The sequence below is a fragment of the Scyliorhinus canicula genome, chromosome 8 (genome assembly GCF_902713615.1).
Source record: "Scyliorhinus canicula chromosome 8, sScyCan1.1, whole genome shotgun sequence".
Lineage (NCBI taxonomy): Eukaryota > Metazoa > Chordata > Chondrichthyes > Carcharhiniformes > Scyliorhinidae > Scyliorhinus > Scyliorhinus canicula.
Window position 1 is genome coordinate 94,179,169 of NC_052153.1, and position 20,905 is coordinate 94,200,073.

The following is a 20,905-nucleotide window of genomic DNA, read 5'->3' on the forward strand; positions in this document are numbered from 1 at the left end:
GCTTCATGAAATTATCGCGGTACTTCCATAGCAGAGAAAATCCTAGCATGCATTCTCCTGAATCACCTACTTCCTGTGACTGAGGAAATCCTCCCAAAGACAGTGTGGCTTTAGACCATCCAGAGGTAACTCCATCATAGTCTTTGTTGCTAGACAAATCCATGAAAAATGTCAAAAGCAATACTCAGGAGTCTTTACATTGTATTAATTGACATGACCGAGTATTAATTGACATGACTGAAGTATTAACTCAATAAATTGCTAGGCTCAATGGATTGTATTCCAAAGGTTTAGATGTCAAAGAAAATTCATCACAATCCTGCAATTGCTTCATGGTAGGAATATAAATGCCTGAATTGCAAAATCTGAAACAGAGAATCTGAAACAGCGTCAATAATAATAATCGTTATTATTGTCACAAGTAGGCTTATATTAACAGTGAAATGAAGTTACTGTGAAAATCCCCCAGCCGCCACGCTCCGGTGCCTGTTTGGGTTAACTGAGGGCAAATTCCCAGAGGAAACCCATGCCAGACAGGGAAAACGTGCAGACTCCGCACAGTGACCCAAGACAGGAATCAAACCCGGAACCCTGGTTCTGTGAAGCAACAGTGCTAACCACTGTGCTTGGGCACAGTGCCTGGGCAAGGCAGTATGATAACCCCATACTATTTACAATCTATTTGACAGTGGCTATTCTCAAAGAACAACTTCCCGCTGGTCTGAGTGTTAAATACCACCTAGATGGAAAACTCTAACTTCAGCCACCTCCATGTCAAAATTAAATTGACCACATGACCTATAATTTGCACATGACTGCAGTGTTATTGCCCACTCTGCACTAGATTTGAAAGCAACACTCGATATCAGTTCTGCATAAAACAAACTTGGCCGTGCCTTGCATGCCGCCAAAACAAAAGGTATCAACCCGCACCTGGCCAGCCAAATTGTCCACTCCCATAAATGTGGAAGGAGGCACTCTGGAATATGTTGAGCGCATCTCACACCTTGGCAGCCAGCTCTCTCAAATGGTTGCCATCGATGAGGAGATCCAGCACTAGATTAGATGTGCAAGCTTAATAGTCTTCAAACTATGGCAGTGACTGTTTGACAATAATGATCTCCCTAAGTCAACAAAAGTCCTAGTGTGGAGCAGTTTTTGTCACTGCTCTCCCGTATTGCAACGAGACGCATATCAGCGACACAAGAGTGCTAGAGAAATTCCATTAACAATGCTTCCAGGACATCATCTGGATTCAATGAGAATCAGCAAAAAAATGCTCGTGTCCTTCTTGAAGCTAGCTCCACAAGCATTCAGGTAAAATTCCTGCATAAATGACTTTGACGTACTGGTGTATCTGTATGGCCAAAGTGTCTCCCCACCAGGTTCTGTTTTCTCAACTCTCAAATGGCCAACGTTCCAGGGAGAACAATGGAAATGCTTCAATGATGCTCTTATAGAAGTATGGCAGCATTGACATTAATGACTGGAGCATCTTGCTATCAATCAAAAACGTGCCCATCAAGCTGCATTATGCTTTGCATGAAACAGAACCGTGGCAGAGAAGAAATAGAAGCAAAATCCTGTACTCCAGATCCCATTACTTTGTGGGGCTTCCTGCCCCTTATACCAACCATCTGTGGGTTGAGAATCAGCATGTTCAGTCACATCAAGACATATGGCAGAAACTCAGGCAAGTCGACATTATCTTCAAACCAAGCAGATTTTACACAGTGATCTGGTTTCTTGTTGCACTTGATGGGTATACTGATCATCGAATCTACAGTGCAGAAGGGGGCCAATCGGTCTCTTAAGTCTGCACCAGCCCTTGGAAAGAGCACCCCACCCAAACCCATATCTCCACCCTATCCATGTAATCCAGTAACCCCACCCAATCTTTTTGGACACTAAGGGCAATTTAGCATGGTAAATCCACCTAACCTGCACATCTTTGGACTGTGGGAGGAAACAGGAGCACCCGGAGGAAACCCACGCAGACACAGGGAGAACATGCAGACTCCGCACAGACAGTGACCCAAGCCAGGAATCACACCTGGGATCCTGGAGCTGTGAAGCAACTGTGTTAACCACTGTACCATGTCACCCATTTTTTTCTGAAAGTGAGGAGTGTTTGAAAGATTATTTTGAAATGTAATGATATGTCTCTTCTGTTTATTTTGTGCTATAAATAAAACTCAAATGTTATTTTCTTCAAAAAGTTTATTCCAAGAACAGGAGAAGCTGCTCAATGGCCATACGTTTCTTAAATTAGGTTATAAAATATTCAAAATGCATAGAAATTCACTTTGGAGTTCTTCGGTGACAGATAACGAACCTGAAGTTCAACAGCTGCAAAGGACATTTAAGCACTCAAAATCATAATTTATAGAAGAGTTATGTTGACCTTAATACTAATTTTACACTTCATAATTTACATTTTACTGATTCTTATTTGATCAAAGCAGAAGCGTATAATCTCGGTCATCGAAAAGCTCCTCTGAAGACTCAGCTTATTTTGCTCTGCATCACATAATAAATTTGGAATTAATTGATTTTCTGTGTATTTACATATGGTCCCAAGCACCATAATTAATCAACCCAGTTACAATATAATAGCTAAAAAAATCAAGTCCAGAGTGATGTTTGAATGAGCAAATGCACATTAATCTTGGTGATACAAACAATACTTATTTTTATGGCAAAAATATATTTTCTAGGAATATTTAAACACATTTCCATGATTCTGTAGTTTTATATCCCGTCTCTTCTAATGAGGCTAAGTACATGGCTTGCTTTCAGGCTGCCTCCCACTGGATGGTGTTACTGATCACCTCGGCTAGCCACTTGGCTCTTTCCTTTTCCCTGGCGAAATGTCACTAGGTTCTGCCCGGTTTCTCTTCCGTCAATAGTTAGAGAGGCTGCTACTGGTTCTAAATCTAGGTAAGGGAAACATTAAGTTCTAGCGTCTTATTGCTAATGCTCATTGATATCTATTTAACATGATCATGAGAAGTAGAAAGATCATGAGAAGTAAAAGGATCATGAGAAGGAAAAGGAAGTACAATATTCAAACCAGAGTTATTACTATTGGGTTATTTTGGCTATAAATGTTGTGCTATATATGATTTACCAAAATTCACTAGACTCTGGGGTGGTCCCGGTGGATTGGAAATTAGCAAACGTAACACCACTGTTTAAAAAAGGAGGTAGGCAGAGAGCAGGAAATTATAGGCCAGTGAGTTTAACTTCGGTAGTAGGGAAGATGCTGGAATCTATCATCAAGGAAGAAATAGCGAGGCATTGGATAGAAATTGTCCCATTGGGCAGACGCAGCATGGGTTCATAAAGGGCAGGTCATGCCTAACTAATTTAGTGGAATTTTTTGAGGACATTACCAGTGCAGTAGATAACGGGGAGCCAATGGATGTGGTACATCTGGATTTCCAGAAAGCCTTTGACAAGGTGCCACACAAAGGTTGCTGCATAAGATAAAGATGCATGGCATGAAGGGTAAAGTAGTAGCATGGATAGATGATTGGTTAATTAATAGAAAGCAAAGAGCGGGGATTAATGGGTGTTTCTCTGGTTGGCAATCAGTAGCTAGTGGTGTCCCTCAGGGATCAGTGTTGGGCCCACAATTGTTCACAATTTACATAGATGATTTGGAGTTGGGGACCAAGTGCAATGTGTCCAATTTGCAGACGATACTAAGATGAGTGGCAAAGCAAAAAGTGCAGTGGATACCGGAAGTCTGCAGAGGGATTTGGATAGGTTAAGTGAATGGGCTAGGGTCTGGCAGATGGAACAAAATGTTGAAAAATGTGAGGTTATCCATTTTGGTAGGAATAACAGCAATAGGGATTATTATTTAAATGATAAAATATTAAAACATGCTGCTGCGCAGAGAGAACTGGGTGTTCTAGTGCAGGAGTCGCAAAAAGTTGGTTTACAGGTGATTAAGGCGGCAAATGGAATTTTCTCCTTCATTGCTAGAGGGATGGAGTTTAAGACTAGGGAGGTTATGTTGCAATTGTATAAGGTGTTAGTGAGGCCACACCTGGAGTATTGGGTTCAGTTTTGGTCTCCTTACTTGAGAAAGGACGTACTGGCACTGGAGGGTGTGCAGAGGAGATTCACTAGGTTAATCCCAGAGCTGAAGGGGTTGGATTATGAGGAGAGGTCGAGTAGACTGGGACTGTACTCGTTGGAATTTAGAAGGATGAGGGGGGATCTTATAGAAACATTTAAAATTATGAAGGGAATAGATAGGATAGATGCAGGCAGGTTGTTTCTACTGGCGGGTGAAGGCAGAACTAGGGGACATTGCCTCAAAATAAGGGGAAGTAGATTTAGGACTGAGTTTAGGAGGAACATCTTCACCCAAAGGGTTGTGAATCTATGGAATTCCTTGCCCAGTGAAGCAGTTGAGGCTCCTTCATTACATGTTTTTAAGGTAAAGATAGATAGTTTTTTGACGAATAAAGGGATTAAGGGTTCTGGTGTTCGGGCCGGAAAGTGGAGCTGAGTCCACAAAAGATCAGCCATGATCTCATTGAATGGCGGACCAGGCTCTAGGGGCCAGATGGCCTACTCCTGCTCCTAGTTCTTATGTTCTTATGTTATTTTGAATTCCAACTAATTTCCACATAGCCAAAAATTGTGACATTGTGAGTAAATGCTCAGACATTCCAGAGCATTTACTCATTTGACTTGTTCACTAATTAATTCCTGTAATGCAAAAAAACTATTTAATTGTAATCAGAACCTTGAGAAATAATAAAATGCCATGTAGTCATGTCAGTTTAAAGGGATCTTTTACTCATTCCAAATGAGGTGCTTCAAAAGTTTCATAATTAATACACAATGAAGCACGGTGAAATCTGGTTTAAATGCGAGAAGCAACAAATAAAGAATTTTAGTACCCTCCATTAAAAGATCTGAGCTGCCTGTCCACCAAATCAAAAAAACTAACAGTTAAATGAAATAGTTTTCATTCGCCTTAAGCATCATGAATATTCCAGTGTCATACAAAAAATGACATCAAATCTGCAAGCAGCTGCTATCTAGTAAAAATGTCACTCCAAACATGACAATTCTTTACAGTATGCATAGGAATACTGCTGTAAAATACCCACACAGCAGAATTATGGCAGTAAGCATGTTGCAGGTAACTTCACTTGCAATGTTATTGTCATGTGTGATGAATTCATACTATGTGATCATTCCTTTAAAATTGTCGTAAAAGAGCAGACCAAATGCCAATAATAAGGTTATTATATTTGTTTGTTGTAGCTAAGACAACAGTAATAAAGGTTAGAAATAACTTGATTTAGCTTGCGCTAATTAGTCAAATTATGATTTCCGCCAGAGTGCAAAGCAACAAATAGATCAGGGAACATATAAAACTCTCAAACATAACCCGCAAACTATGTGCATACATCCACTGTGGTAAAAACAGCACAGTACGATAAGCAAAATTTACTCTCTTTGATTGTCCAACGGCATACATACACTTTGGTATAATCACAAGGAAAATTATTTTCAGTATGGAGCTTTTTTTAAATCACATTTTGACCTCCAAATCTTGCATGTTTCAAATTGGTTCAATAAGTATCAGCCTAATGATTCAAATAAAGGCTTATAGTAAGATCAAATGACATTTTTCTTCACATAATCACAGCAGAGCACATGGGCAAATGGAAACCAGAAAAACAGAAATGAAATGTAACATTTCTAGAATAATCCTACAGTTAATTTGTGAAATTTATTTACTTTGTTTTTTTTTAAAAAAACAGTCGGCAAGAAACTTCAAGCAAAATAGAGATAAAACAAACCAGGGGAATATTAGCACAAGTTTGATGCTCTAACTTTTGGGGAAAAAAACTTAATCAGAGTCTTCGTCATCAAGGTATTCCTCTGCATTGCTTGTAGTTCTTGTGATACCTGAAAGAAAAAGGATTGTTTCTTTAGATTCCAGGTTTGCAGGTGAACAGCTGAAATGTGTAACAAAAGTCATTAAGATAGAGGAACAGAACCAAGCCATCTGGCCCATCGATTCTGCTCTGCCATTTGATCATGGCTGATCTCATCCTGGCCGGAACACCTTAACATTAACTCCAGAACACTTGCAAATCATTCAATATTAAAAGCTTTAAAAATGATTAGGCTTTTCTTTTTTTTTTTAATTCCCCTGTATCAATGATTTCACATATTGGTTCTATCCCATGTCTCCACGAGATGCATCTTGATTTCATACAATAGCAGAATAAAACTACACAAGACTTGTTTTAAGCTTTGAATTGCCAAGTTCATGTAAATAGTAATAAAGTAATCAGTAGTTATTAACTTTTCAGCTTTTTATTTTAAATAGTTCTAAACTGTATTATAATCAATTTTCTTATTAGAGATTTATTTTCCCAACAGAAGTTCTCTGCTTAAACTCGGTTTAGAATTTGCACATCTTTGAAAGCTCCAAAATAAAAGCTGTAATTTTCAAAGTGAAAGCCGATAAATACCTTGAAAAAATGTGAGCTTTAACAATCTAAATAACAATGGAATTGGAAAGTAACAGCTAATCAAACAGCACATTTGAATTCAGATTGAGCAGCCTGACACCATCCTTGGCTTTGCAGATAAACTGGCATGTTTATTATGACAAAACAAAATGGCACATTCTTCTGTGATGAAAGCGGTTTTAAAGAAATTAATACCAAACTAAATCTTACACAATTGTTCATTTCTGCCAGCCAATATGGAAGGTTAATTGAGGACTGGGTCAGGTGGAATACAACAAAGATACAAGGAGGAAACACAGATTATGGCTAATATTTTTGACACTTCCATAAAATGCAGAGATTGTAACAGAGGAAAGGAGGGTTGCAAATTTTATCCCAACATCTTAAAAAAAGGTACATGGAAACTTAGGGATTTCAAAACAGGAGGGATTTCAAAACAGGAGGTGTACCATCAGTACTAGAATAGAAACCAGAAAAACATTTTCAGGTGTCATTGGCATGTATCTAAAGAGGATTCTATGAGAAGGTAAATGAGCAGTGAACAGGGATATAATTATATAATTATATCCTTGGATATAATTTGACCATTCAGAGCAATAATCATTTACATACAAGTGTTCTCAAGCTTAAGGTTCATAGAATTAATTCATGGCAAATTAGCTACTGGACTCAAATACTGGCTTGTCAATTGAAGTTAATATTAAATTTTTTTAAAAATCAAAGAAAACTTTTTTTTTTACATCGAAGTATGTTGTTTTGGAAGCGGCTGGGCTAGTATTGCACTGGAGGGCATTTAGGAATCAACCACACTGCAGGGGAGCTGGAGTCACACGTAGACCACACCAGGCAGATTTTCTTCCCTAAAGGACATTTAGAGAACCAGGTGAGTTTTACAACAATGACTTTGTTCTTAGAGGAGAAAATGTTTTCTTAATTTGCTGAGCGATTTAAGTTGTAAAATTCATATTTCTTACAAGACTTTCTACAAACAGGTGCCGGAATGTAGCGACTAGGGGCTTTTCACAGTAACTTCATTTGAAGCCTACTCGTGACAATAAGCGATTTTCATTTTTCATTTTCATGACATCGGTGCTATGGAGGATAAGGTTGAGTCCATTTGGGTGGAAATCAGGAACAGTAAGGCGAAAAAGTCACTGACAGGAGTAGTCTATAGGCCACCAAATAGTAACATTATGGTGGGGCAGGCAATAAACAAAGAAATAACTGATGCATGTAGAAATGGTACAGCAGTTATCATGGGGGAGTTTAATCTACATGTCGATTGGTTTAACCAGGTCGGTCAAGGCAGCCTGGAGGAGGAGTTTATAGAATGTATCCGCGATAGTTTCCTAGAACAGTATGTAATGGAATCTACGAGGCAACACGCGGTCCTAGATCTGGTCCTGTGTAATGAGACAGGATTAATTAATGATCTCATAGTTAGGGATCCTCTCAGAAGGAGCGATCACAATATGGTAGAATTTAAAATACAGATGGAGGGTGAGAAGGTAAAATCAAACACTAGTGTTTTGTGCTTAAACAAAGAGATTACAATGGAATGAGAGAAGAGCTAGCTAAGGTAGACTGGGAGCAAAGACTTTATGGTGAAACAGTTGAGGAACAGTGGAGAACCTTCCAAGCGATTTTTCACAGTGCTCAGCAAAGGTTTATACCAACAAAAAGGAAGGACAGTAGAAAGAGGGAAAATCAACCGTGGATATCTAAGGAAATAAGGGAGAGGATCAAATTGAAGGAAAAAGCATACAAAGTGGCAAAGATTAGTGGGAGACTGGAGGACTGGGAAATCTTTAGGGGCAACAGAAAGCTACTAAACAAGCTATAAAGAAGAGTAAGATAGATTATGAGAGTAAACTTGTTCAGAATATAACAGATAGTAAAAGTTTTTACAAATATATAAACAAAAAAAAGAGTGGATAAGGTAAATATTGGTCCTTTAGAGTATGAGAAGATTTAATAATGGGAGATGAGGAAATGGCTGAGGAACTGAACAGGTTTTTTGGGTCGGTCTTCACAGCGGAAGACACAAATAACATGCCAGTGACTGATAGAAATAAGGCTATGACAGGTGAGGACCTTGAGATGATTGCTATCACTAAGGAGGTAGTGATGGGCAAGCTAATGGGGCTAAAGGTAAACAAGTCTCCTGGCCTGTTGGAATGCATCCCAGAGTGCTAAAAGAGATGGCGAGGGAAATTGCAAATGCACTAGTAATAATTTACCAAAATTCACTAGACTCTGGTGGTCTCGGCGGATTGGAAATTGGCAAACGTGACACCACTGTTTAGAAAAGTAGGTACGCAGAAAGCGGGTAATTATAGGTCAGTGAGTTTAACTTCAGTAGTACGGAAGATGCTGGAATCTATCAAGGAAGAAATAGCGAGGCATCTGGATGGAAATTGTCCCATTGGGCAGACGCAGCATGTGTTCATTAAGGGCAGGTCGTGCCTAACTAATTTAGTAGTATTTTTTGAGGACATTACCAGTGCAGTAGATAATGGGAAGCCAATGGATGTGGTATATCTGGATTTCCAGAAAGCCTTTGACAAGGTGCCACACAAAAGGTTGCTGAATAAGATAAAGATGCATGGCATGAAGGGTAAAGTAGTAGCATGGATAGAGGATTGGTTAATTAATAGAAAGCAAAGAGTGAGGATTAATAGGTGTTTCTCTGGTTGGCAACCAGTAGCTAGTGGTGTCCCTCAGGGATCAGTGTTGGGCCCACAATTGTTCAAAATTGATTTGGAGTTGGGGACCAAGTGCAATGTGTCCAATTTGCAGATGATACTAAGATGAGTGGCAAAGCAAAAAGTGCAGAGGATACCGGAAGTCTGCAGAGGGATTTGGATAGGTTAAGTGAATGGGCTAGGGTCTGGCAGATGGAATAAAATGTTGAAAAATGTGAGGTTACCCATTTTGGTAGGAATAACAGCAATAGGGATTATTATTTAAATGATAAAATATTAAAACATGCTGCTGCGCAGAGAGAACTGGGTGTGCTAGTGCAGGAGTCGCAAAAAGTTGGTTTACAGGTTCAACAGGTGATTAAGAAGGCAAATGGAATTTTCTCCTTCAGTGCTAGAAAGATGGAGTTCAAGACTAGGGAGGTTATGTTGCAATTGTATAAGGTGTTAGTGAGGCAACACCTGGAGCATTGTGTTCAGTTTTGGTCTCCTTACCTGAGAAAGGACATAATGGCGCTGGAGGGTGTGCAGAGGAGATTCACTAGGTTAATCCCAGAGCTGGAAAGGTTGGATTACGAGGAGAGGTTGAGTAGACTGGGACTGTACTCGTTGGAAATTAGAAGAATGAGGGGGGATCTTATAGAAACATATAGAATTATGAAGGGAATAGATAGGATAGATGCGGGCAGGTTGTTTCCACTGGCGGGTGAAAGCAGAACTAGGGGGCATAGCCTCAAAATAAGGGAAGTAGATTTAGGACTGAGTTTAGGAGAAACTTCTTCACCCAAAGGATTGTTAATCTATGGAATTCCTTGCCTACTGAAGCAGTTGAGGCTCCTTTACTAAATGTTTTTAAGATAGAGATAGATAGTTTTTTGAAGAATAAAGGGATTAAGGGTTATAGTGTTCCGGCCGGAAAGTGGAGCCGAGTCCACAAAAGATCAGCCATGATCTCATTGAATGGCAGAGCAGGCTCGAGGGGCCAGATAGCCTACTCCTACTCCTTACGTTCTGATGTAAAATATCTAGAAAGGAGACAATAAAGGATATACAACCTACACTGTGGGCACCACTTGCTATGCTGCCCTTTTATTCACCCATGAGGATTGGGAGCAGTTTAGAATTCAGCAAAGGAGAACCAAGGGATTGATTAAGCAGAAAATAGTATGAGTAATTTTGCGGAGAAGGTAATCATAAAATCCCTGCTGTGCAGGGGGTCATTCAACCCATCAAGTCTGCACCAACTCATCGAAGGAACTAAAATTCCCCAACACGACCGAACAAAGAAATGCTATAGCCACCGTCAGAAAGCTAATCCCCCCCTCCTACCCCCCCGCAAACTAACACACCCAACCAGCCCTGTTAGGAGGGACCAGGGAACCAAAGACTTCTACTCGCTCGCCTCACCCCTCCTCTTCTCTCTTTCCTCCCCCCTACCCCCCCACCCTCCAACATGAAACCAAAACCCCAAAGCTCATATTTAATAATTCCTCCACTGTATGGGCTGCAGATACCCCATCCCGTCGCTCCCATTAACTAACTACTTTAGCTAGCAGGGTGGCCCCACACAGAGTACTATACATAACACTAAAATTCCGAAACACCAACCATCCCCTCCACCCAAGTCCAACTTTATTGGTTCCAGGAGAAAGAAAAAAAAGGAAACATGAACAATAAACAACACTCCTCCCTCAAACCCACAATACAATTTCACATAAAAGTTACATAAATGTTCAAATAAACACCCCATCAAATCCCAGAAATCACCTACCCTCCTCCGTACAACTATCACACAACCAATACAAAACACATTTATCTCAGTCCCAGTCCATTTCTTTTCACAAACGCTTCAGTCTACTCTAGAGTCTCAAAGTAATAGTCTCTATTATCGTACGTCACAAGGAGGCGTGCGGGGCAAATCTCACCAAATTGAACCTTATTGCGATAGAACGCAGCCTTGGCCTTATTAAACGCTTTGCACCTTCTGGCCAGCTCTGCTCCAACATAGTGATAAATTCTCTCAGTATGGCCCTCCCATCTGCAATCACAATGATCCTTTGCCCACCATAGAACGCTTTCATTATCCGGCAAACTGTCCAAGTGCACGATATTCGTATGCGGTGGCTCATCTACTCAGGGCTTCTGCTAAATGACCTGTGGGTTTTACCCAACTCAGGAGGGGTCGCCATTTCCCCCACCCCACCATCCACCAAAACAACTGCAACATGAACTTTGCCGGGCTCAGGGCCCTCCAGCAACCTTACCACCCTCAAGGTGGGTCTTCTAGACTGCTTTTCCTGGTCGTCCACCTTGACCCTTAATATTTTATCAACCACCACTCGAGCAATCTCCACCTCCAGGGAAGTGATCTGATCCCTCTGCCTAGGTGGAGTTACCCCCAAGTCTTTCAGCTCAGCACCCTGCACCTTCACCACCTCAGCCAAGGCCACTCGTACGGAGGATATCGCCCCCTCAATTGCTTTCTCATGGTCTTCAGAGACCGCCCGGCGTAATCTCTGAAGCTCCATCGCTAAGATGCCTGTAAGCATCTCAGCAAATTAGTGGAGTGGAATCCGACACCACAGCAGCCTCGCATTTCTTTTCCCAGCCAAGGCTCTCAAAGCTTCCAAGTTCAACAACAATGCCTTCTTTTTCTGCTGCCTAGTCCTGTATCCTTGATGTGGATAAATTTAACCCGTCAATATGAACAAACTTCAGCCCAGACTTCTTACAAAAATTGGGCGAAAAGGGCTTAAATAATGTTCTCTGGCAGGAGCCACCTCATGTGCGACTGCTTGCCTATACGTCAGGAAAGTCAACTCTTTAAAGGGTGCAGAGATTATTGAACCAGGTAGGAAAGGTATTTGATGAGCAGATCTTTCTTGATAAAATCTGCTCTTGAAGAATTTTGACAAAGTAAAGTGGGTCATAAACAATAAGCATCACTCAGTATTTCAGTATTACTGTTGCAGGAAAAGGCTACAATCCCTCCAATGCAGGACAACTCAATTCCTGAACTTTTTGTGCCCATCTCCAAGAACTTTTAACAGTAGTTGGATGTATGGATAAGGATACACACTCTAGGTGGGACTCACTAACTGATTATCTTAATGTAATGGAATTGTTTTTTTTAAAAAGCATATTTAATTAAAATTAGATCTTGTGATAGGGTAGTTTTATTAATTTATATGCAATTTTTTTAAAAAAGCGAACAATGTTTCCCAAAATGAATTTCCATATGGATAGTAAACTGAAGGTTAATGTCACTGAGCAACGTAGGAGATATTAGGCCAGATGACCAAAAGTGTAATAAAACAAGTTTTATAGTCTCTTAATGATAATTATTAGTGTCACAAGTAGGTTACATTAACACTGCAATTAAGTTACTGTGAAAATCCCCTAGTCGCCACACTATGGCGCCTGTTCGGGTACACTTAAGGGAGGAATTCAGAATGTCCAATTCACCTAATTTAAAAGGAAAAGTGAGGTAGAGAGGCAGAGTATTAGTTACTGAAGGCATCCTGTGAAAATTACACCCTAATTTTCCCACCCACTTTGCAGAGAATTATCCAGCATCTGTTTAACACATCCGCTTGAATAGGAAGAGGAAATGAAAGCATTGCCATAGCTTTCCTCAGCTTTCTCAAGCTCAAACAGCGTATATTAAGTAATTAGTTATTTTAAAAACGTATCTATGTATGCAAAAACATTCCAATGAAAGAAAACTATCCCCAAAGCAGATTTAGAAACCAAGAAAAAAAAAAGATATTTGCTTCATAGACGATATTTGCAAAATTAATCTCTCATATCCCTTGGGAACAAATAATTCCCTTAGATAGCTTGGTCATGCAAAACACTAAACTCAAGAAACGTTTACGATAAAAATCAGAGCTAATCACAAACCAAGAAAATAAATAGTTTAGCACCTTGAAAGAGATAGAATATTCATTTTGGAGCAATACAAACCTAAAATTAGCAAAACTGAAAAACATGCTCTAGATCAGCAAAACACCAATAAAATAACGAACTTCAAAAAACTGCAGACTGAAGTTATATGGTCAACTGGGAAGATTACAGGACAGTTTGAAAGTGTGCATGGAAGTTAAAAGAGGAAACTAGAAGTGAACATAGTTGTAGGAACTTAACACACTAGTAAGAAATTACTGGAATAACATTAAAACCATCAGGAGTGAAAGCAACAAAGGACATAAATGGGGATGAAGCAGAGGATGAGTAGAGAATCATTTATATATTTCAATTGGGGCAGCATGGTGGCTTAACTGCTGCATCTCAGCATCAGGAACCCAGGGTAGATTGTGACCTCGGGTGACTGTGGAGTTTACACTGTCTCCCACTGTCTGCGTGGGCTTCCTCTGGGTGAGTTTCCTCCCACAATCCATATGATGTGTCGGTTAGGTGGATTGGCCATGCCAAATTGCCCCTTAGTGCCCAAAGATGTGTAGGTTAGGTGGCGTTACGAGAATAGGGTAGGGGAGTGGGCACAGGTAGGTTGCTCTTTTGGCGGGTCGGTGCAGACTTGACAGGCTGGATGGCCAACTTCTGCACTGTAGGAAATGTATAGTTCTATGGTAAATCGTACCCATCCTGTTTTAATAGAAGATACATGGGAAAACATTTGTTAAGTGAAAACAATCATGATGAGAGAGGTACTGAATGTCAGGGAGGTGCCACTAGATTGAACAGAAGGTAACATAGTACCTAAAGATAAGACCAGTCTAATCCAGGGAACCACAGATCCATTAAACAAGCATCTGTTAGAACAAAGGAACAAATTCTCAGGAACAAACCTGGGAACTACATGGCCAATAATCAAAGAACAGTCACATGGTTTTTGAAAGGAAGGACTGTCTGACTAGGTTCCTCAAGTAAATCGTAAAAAAAACAATACCATGCTTGATTGGAAAAGGTTCTTAATAATGTTTTCGACAAAAGATTGTTTCTGCAAGTGAAAACAACAGAGAAACGGTAAAACTGGGTATGGGCAAAGTACTGGACAATGAAAGGAAGCTTATTCTGACCTGGATTATTGCAGTTATCTTAAAACATCATAGATCCACAAAAATCAAATTGTTGTTTTTCTACAAATCGGCAGCATGACCTACAACTACTCTGCCGTACTATTCGAGATTTGAACAATTATCCATTTAGTTAAGTTACCAAGTTGGGCAGCACAATGGTGCAATGGTAGCACTGCTGCCTACAGCACCGAGGACCCTGGTTCGATCCCAGCCCCAGGTCACTGTCTGTGTGGAGTTTACAAATTCTCCCCGTGATTGCGTGGGTTTCACCCCCACAACCCTAAGATGTGCAGGTTAGGTACACTGGCCATGCCAAATTGCCCTTTATTTGAAATAAAGTAATTGGACACTCTAAATTTATTTTTTAAAAAGTGAAGTTACCAAGCTTAGTTATACAAGATCAATTAAATCTTACATTTTGTGCTCAACTTTATCTCTGTCTGCAGGGAGGAGCAGAATCAAAATGGGCAGCACTTTTCACAAAGCAATTCCAATCCTGGTTTAACCATTGGAGTTGGTCACATGTAGACCCCTGAATACTAAAGTTAAAATATTGTTGCAGTGCTGATCACATCATCAGGTTGTAACTTTTAAATTTATATTGACTGGCTTCAAAATTGGTCAAGATAAAATGCAGGGATGGAGAGACCCCAGGCAATTTTATCCCCTCCCACATTCTTACTCTCAAGAGTGATGGCAGTGTAATAAAATCAAACCATTTGTTTCATTATGTAAAATCCAATGTCTATGTCATATTCTGATGCAGAACATTGTTAACACCAACTCACGAGCATGACATATTTGTGGATGTGGGTAAACCACTATTTGTATTGTGAACGGCCAATGCACTGAGCCATTTACTTTACCAAATACACTTTTATTTGGTCCAATTCAGTCATTCGTCCCCCTGCAAAGAAGGGGTAGGGTTGGGAACATAATATTCCCAACAATAAATCCAAGAGAGTTAGAGAACTGGAAAAAATATCATAGTACAATCAGGTTTATAATTGTTTTAGAAAAGGAACAGAAAGAATAAACAAAAACAAAATTAACTGGAAAGGGGATATCATAGGTGAGTTGAAAAGAGATCTGAACCAGGTGGACTGGCATTAAAAGCCATGTTTTTTTTAATATATGCCTACAACTGTCTTCAAGGGAGTTGATTTAGGAACAAAATAGACATTCCCAAGAGGAGAAAAGGAATAGCATCCAAAGCTAAGAAGGAGAAAAAGATTGAGAACAGAATCGTAGTTCACAAAGGGGAACTCAAAGGTTAAGGGAAGTCAAAGGTTAAGGGAAGTCAAAGGGAGGGTCAATTAGGAATGAAAAAGGGGATATTCTTGTGGAGGGTGAGGTATTAAATGAAATCATTTCACGAGAGAAGATGTTGCTAACTTAGCACGAGAGAAGGTGGTAGTTTGATTGATCAGGCAGAAACAAAAAAAGGGGGGGGAACTACTTAAAGATTGACAGCCCTCAAAGTAGAAAAGTCACCTAGTCCGTATCGGGTACTTCCTAAGTTACTACGAGAAGGGTGGAAAATACCCCCAATAGGAGATGTAGTTAGGCTGGTAACCTGGGCAGGCACCTGCCAGATGATATTTAATGTAGAGAAATTGGAAATGAGACAAAACAAAAATGCTGGAAATATGCAGCAGGTCTGGCAGTGTATGTGCAGCGAGAAGCAGATTGATCATCAGATCTGCTGTTGAGCTTTCTCTAGTTTTATTTCACATTAGGAATGTAGGAACGGGAGTAGGCCATTCAGCTCCTTGAGCCTGCTCGGCCATTCAATGAGATCATGTGCAGGAGGCCATTCGGCCCACAGTGCAGGAGGCCATTCGGCCCATTGGGTCTGTGCTGACCCTCTGAAAGGGTACCCTATCTAGAGTCAAGCCCCCACCCTATCTTAACTAAGTAACCCCATCTAACCTTACCTTTTAGACTCTAAGGGGCAATTTAGCATGGCCAATCCACCTAACCTGTACATCATTGAACCATAGGAGGAAACCGGAGCACAAGGAGGAAACCCATGCAGACACAGGGAGAAAGAGCAAACCCCACAGACTGTCATCTGAGGCCGGAATTGAACCCTGCTCCCTGGAGCTGTGATGCAGCAGTGTTAACCACTGTGTCATCATGCCACCCAATTATCTACATAATATTCAATGGCATGCTCCATGTCAAGTTTCATTTGTGCCTTTTTCATAGAAGTTGACTTAAAAACACAGGCTACATCAGTACTCAAAATGGCTTACTACTTTTTGTGAAATTATAACTCTCTTCAGTGACATCAAAGTGTTGGCATTGCCAAGTCGAAAACAAATAGTACTTTTATATTCCTTAACCTTTAATGAACCCTCAGTGCTTAGCAAATCAAAGTAACATTTTAATCAATCTGTCCCACTTACAGTTGAAGTGGGCGCACTACCCAATGCTGCGTGGTTAAAAGAGTCGCCACTAATATATTCATCAGAACTAATACAAATAGGTGATGGATACAATTTGTTCAGAGTCTTCTTTCTCTTCCTCAAAATTCTTTGCTTGCATCATTTCAAGGATCCTGCCTCTTTGCTTTGGACAGCTCACCGCATAGTGATAATTGGGGCAGGATTTTACAGATGATCGGGTTTCTGCTCCACTAACTGAAGAGTCAGTAGGGGGTGGAAAGGGAGTATTTGAGAGAAACACCCAAACACCTCAGCACCCCTCACCCCCAACTCCCTTCCTGCCAGAGGCCTGAGCAAGGTGACCTGCTGGCTACATCCTGTCCCAGAACTCCTCTTACACTTGCCTCAAAATTGAGGTTGGGCAGGAAGCCAACTGTAAATGCTCAATAATTGGCCACTTAAGGGCTTCAATTGGGGTGAAGGAGGATTGTCAATCTTAGACTTCCCCCGTCCCATGTAAAATCGCAGACAGGTGGGGGGGGGGGGGAAGAGGAGAAAGGAGGAGAGGAGAGGAGAGAGAGAGAGAGAGAGAGAGAGAGAGAGAGAAGGGAGAGACAGGCAGGAGGGCAGCAGAAAGGCCGCCCAGGGAATTTTACTCCAACACCTGTAAACACGCCAGTGAAGATTGCGCTCTTAGATTCAAACTGGAAACACCTAATAACTGTTCTTTGGGCAATCATGGGATTCATTTACAGATTTTTGTCACTCCAACTTTTGTCCACTGCTATCATGGCCAAACCTTTTAAAATGCACTTTCATCCTTTATTGCTAGTCTTTAATCCGTCCATTATTTTGATGCTGGTGTCCAGTATCTTGACTATTTCAAAATCTTAAACAAGTCTTCTATTCATTTGAGTTATAGCAGAATCTCTCATTTGTTCCATGAAGTATAAAACTAAATTTTTGGGCTGAATCAAACCAAAATTTGGCAAAACGGCGGTTTTGGTGAAAAAAAAAAATCGGTGCAAATACCACCAGTGCTGTCAGCGGGAAATCTTGCGGGACATTGAACCTCTTTAACAAATTTTTTTTTTTTTAAAGCACGTGAATCAAGCTGCACTCGTGGTGACCTCCTGCTGGTTCACCAACGCCAGGGCAACAGTGAGGAGCTCCACATAATTGCCTCCCCAGCATTTGTTCCAGATCCATTTGAGGGATGGCTGCCAGGAAGCCAGGAGCACCATGTTTCTCAGAGGGAGCCCTGACCAGTCTCCTGGTGTGCAGAGGCGGGATGTCTTCTATCTACAGTCATGCAGACATCCATCCAGCAATGTGAGTACCCCCACCTGGGAGGCAGTGGCAGCCCAAATCAGTGTCAGTTCACAGCAGATGAGGACGGGACAATAGTGCCACAAAAAGACCTCCTTCGCACAGCCAAGGTAAGTCTGCCACCTCTGTGTCCCCTCACACCTCCAAAGTGATCTCTTACCCATCCACCGTGCGGGTTGCAAACATCTGTCACAAGATCCTCTCCCACCACTAACCCCAAATCCCCATTGTCTCCTCTAATAGCTACGCTGTTCCACACATCCCCGCTTCCACTCAAGTCCCACGCATGCCACACCTCATTACCATTTGAACTGGTAGGATCCCCACCAACAATCTCCCCATCTGTCTCATTGCAGGACAAACTCAAGCATAACAGATGTGAGTGGGTACAGCCACCTGGAGTCACGTGCAAGCTCAGAAATCTCACACTCTTGAGCAAGGCCAATTTGAGGATTCCCATCGCCTTCTGTCTGCGGAGATGGCGCCATCACTCCTACATGACAAAGCCAACACTGCGAGGGTGGCATCCGTAGTGAAGACTTTGGTGCAGGAGATAGAACATAGAAAAAATGCACTCGCATGGCGGGGATGTCTGCTCCATGGCTCAGCTCGTGACCTCCATGGCTGAAGGCATGAGCCCCATGGTGCAGAGCTTCACCTGCATGGTGCAGAGCTTCACCTGCATGGTGCAGGCACTGGTGGGAATCCACGACTGTCAGCGCTCGAGGATGGCAGGGCTTCTGGATCTCACTCCAGCTGCCCCTCTATTCCGTGGAGGGTCTGTGGCCTAACTCCATACTTCTGCCTTTGCTCCATATCCCCGAATATCTTTGCTTAACAAAAATTAACTGATCTGGCATTAATTTGTGGAAGTGTGTTCCAAATCTCTACCACCCTTTGTGGATAGAAGTGCTTCCTAACATTTCTCCTGAATTGTCTGGCCTAATTTTTATACTAGGTTGTCCTAGTTCCAGAATTTTCAGGAAGTGGAAACAGTTTATATTTATCTAGCCTGTCTTTTCCTGTTAATATCTTGAAGATTTTAATCAGAACATACCTTAACCTTCTAAATTCTAGAGAAAACAGGCTTAATTTGTATAATTTCTCCTCATAACTTAACCCCTGAAGCCCAAGTATCAATCTTTTAAACCTACATCGCACTCCCTCCAAGGCCAAAATATCCTTCCTAACGTATGGTGCCCAGATCTGCTCAAAGTACTCCAAGTGGGGTCTAACCAGGGTTCTGTAAAGTTGCAGCATAACTCCTGTGTCCTCTAGCTATATTAGTCTTCTTGATTACTTTCTGCACTTGCTCGTGGCATTTTAAAAATCTATGCACCTGAAATCCCCCAGGTCTCTTTGGACATCCACTGAATTTAGCTTAATGTCATCTAGAAAGTATGCTGATCTATCCTGTTTTTCATCCATAATGGATAACCTCTCACTTGCTAACATTGAAATCCATCTGCCACAGTTTTGCCCGTTCACCTAGTCTATCACTACCCTTTTTTAATTTTATGCTCCATTCACACCATCTACAATGCCACCCAACTTTGTGCCATCAGCAAATTTGGATATGACTTTCTATGCCATTACCCAAGTTGCTAATGAATAGTGTGAACAATTGAGGCCCGAACACAGATCCCTGTGGAACACTATTAGTCACATCATGCCAATTTGAGCACCTACCCATTATCCCTACTTTTGCACATGCCACTCAACCAATTTCCCAGCCAGCTCTGTAATATTTCCTCAATTCCATGGGCATCTCCCTTAGTTAACAGTCTCTTATGTGAGGCTTTATCAAATGCCTTCTGGAAGTCCATATAAAGATCATCCATAGACATTCCCCTGTCCACACTGTGGTTACCTCGTCAAAAAATTAAGTGAGGTGTGTCAGGCACGACCGGTCATGAATCCATGCTGGTTCTCCCTGATTAGCTGAAAATTTGAGGTGTTCAGTCACCCTATCCTTGATTATAGACTCCAACATTTCCAGTATCAGCAGCATTTTATATCATGGCAGGAGAAGCAATACAAACCAAATGATGCACCCAGTGGGTGCAAGGACAAAAAAACCTGGGGATATGCATATACACATCTCTGAAGGCAACAAGATAAATTGAAAAGGCTATTAAAAAGCATTTGGAATCTATGCTTTAATTAATTGGGGTGCAGAGTACAAAAGCTAAAACTTTATAAAATACTGGTTAGACTACAACTGGACCATTGAGTTCAAATTTGAGCACCACACTGAAGGCTTTAAAGAGGGTGAAGAAGGCATCTACTGAAATTATACCAAGCGACTTCAGTTCGGTGGAGAGAAGCTGGGATTGTTCTCCTGAGAGCAGAAAGGTTAAACAAAGATTTGGTTGGTATTCAAAATCATGAAGCGTTTTGATAGAGTCACTAAAGAGAAGCGGTTTCCAGCGGCAGAAGGATCGGTAATCAGAGGACACAGAGTTAAGGTGCTAGGCAAAAGAACCAGAGACAAAATGAGGAAACGCATCATCTTACATAGTGAATTGTTGCGACATTGAATGCACTGCCTGAAAGGACAGCAGTAGCAGACTGAATATGAACGTCCAATAGGGAGTTGAGTAAACGTGAAGGGAAAAAGCTCCGACTATGGGGAAACAGGTTAGTTAGGTAACTCAACATTTGAATTGGCACAAGTACAATGAGCCGAGTGACCTCTGCCTGTGGAGTATCTCTCCATGATTTTAAAGAAAAAGGGTTCAAAAGCAGAGCACATATAGTACAATGTATAGTACCCTCCACCTATCCCTCCATTTGTCCTCCACAAAATGATGATTAATTTGCAAATAAAATTCTACATTAAATAATCGTTTCTGTATACAAGGATACATTTTTCTTTGCTTCTTTTTAAAAACAGCTGAAAAATATTACCTGACACAGAGCACTCAGGG

The 20,905-nt window shown here is 41.1% G+C and overlaps 1 protein-coding gene across 3 annotated transcripts in view; it reads right to left on the reverse strand.

Moving 5' to 3' along the window:
• Positions 1–2,202: 2,202 nt before the first annotated feature.
• The window catches only part of ostf1 (osteoclast stimulating factor 1), a 95,509-nt gene continuing 76,806 nt past the window's right edge, over positions 2,203–20,905 (reverse strand). For 2 of the 3 annotated variants that reach the window (XM_038804935.1, XM_038804934.1), the window contains one exon: positions 4,798–5,943. In XM_038804935.1, the coding sequence (XP_038660863.1) occupies positions 5,885–5,943 (59 nt within the window). In that variant the 3' untranslated portion in view covers positions 4,798–5,884. Of the gene's footprint in view, positions 2,937–4,797; positions 5,944–20,905 lie in introns of those variants that run through there. The other variant, XR_005461603.1, reaches the window with a different exon arrangement.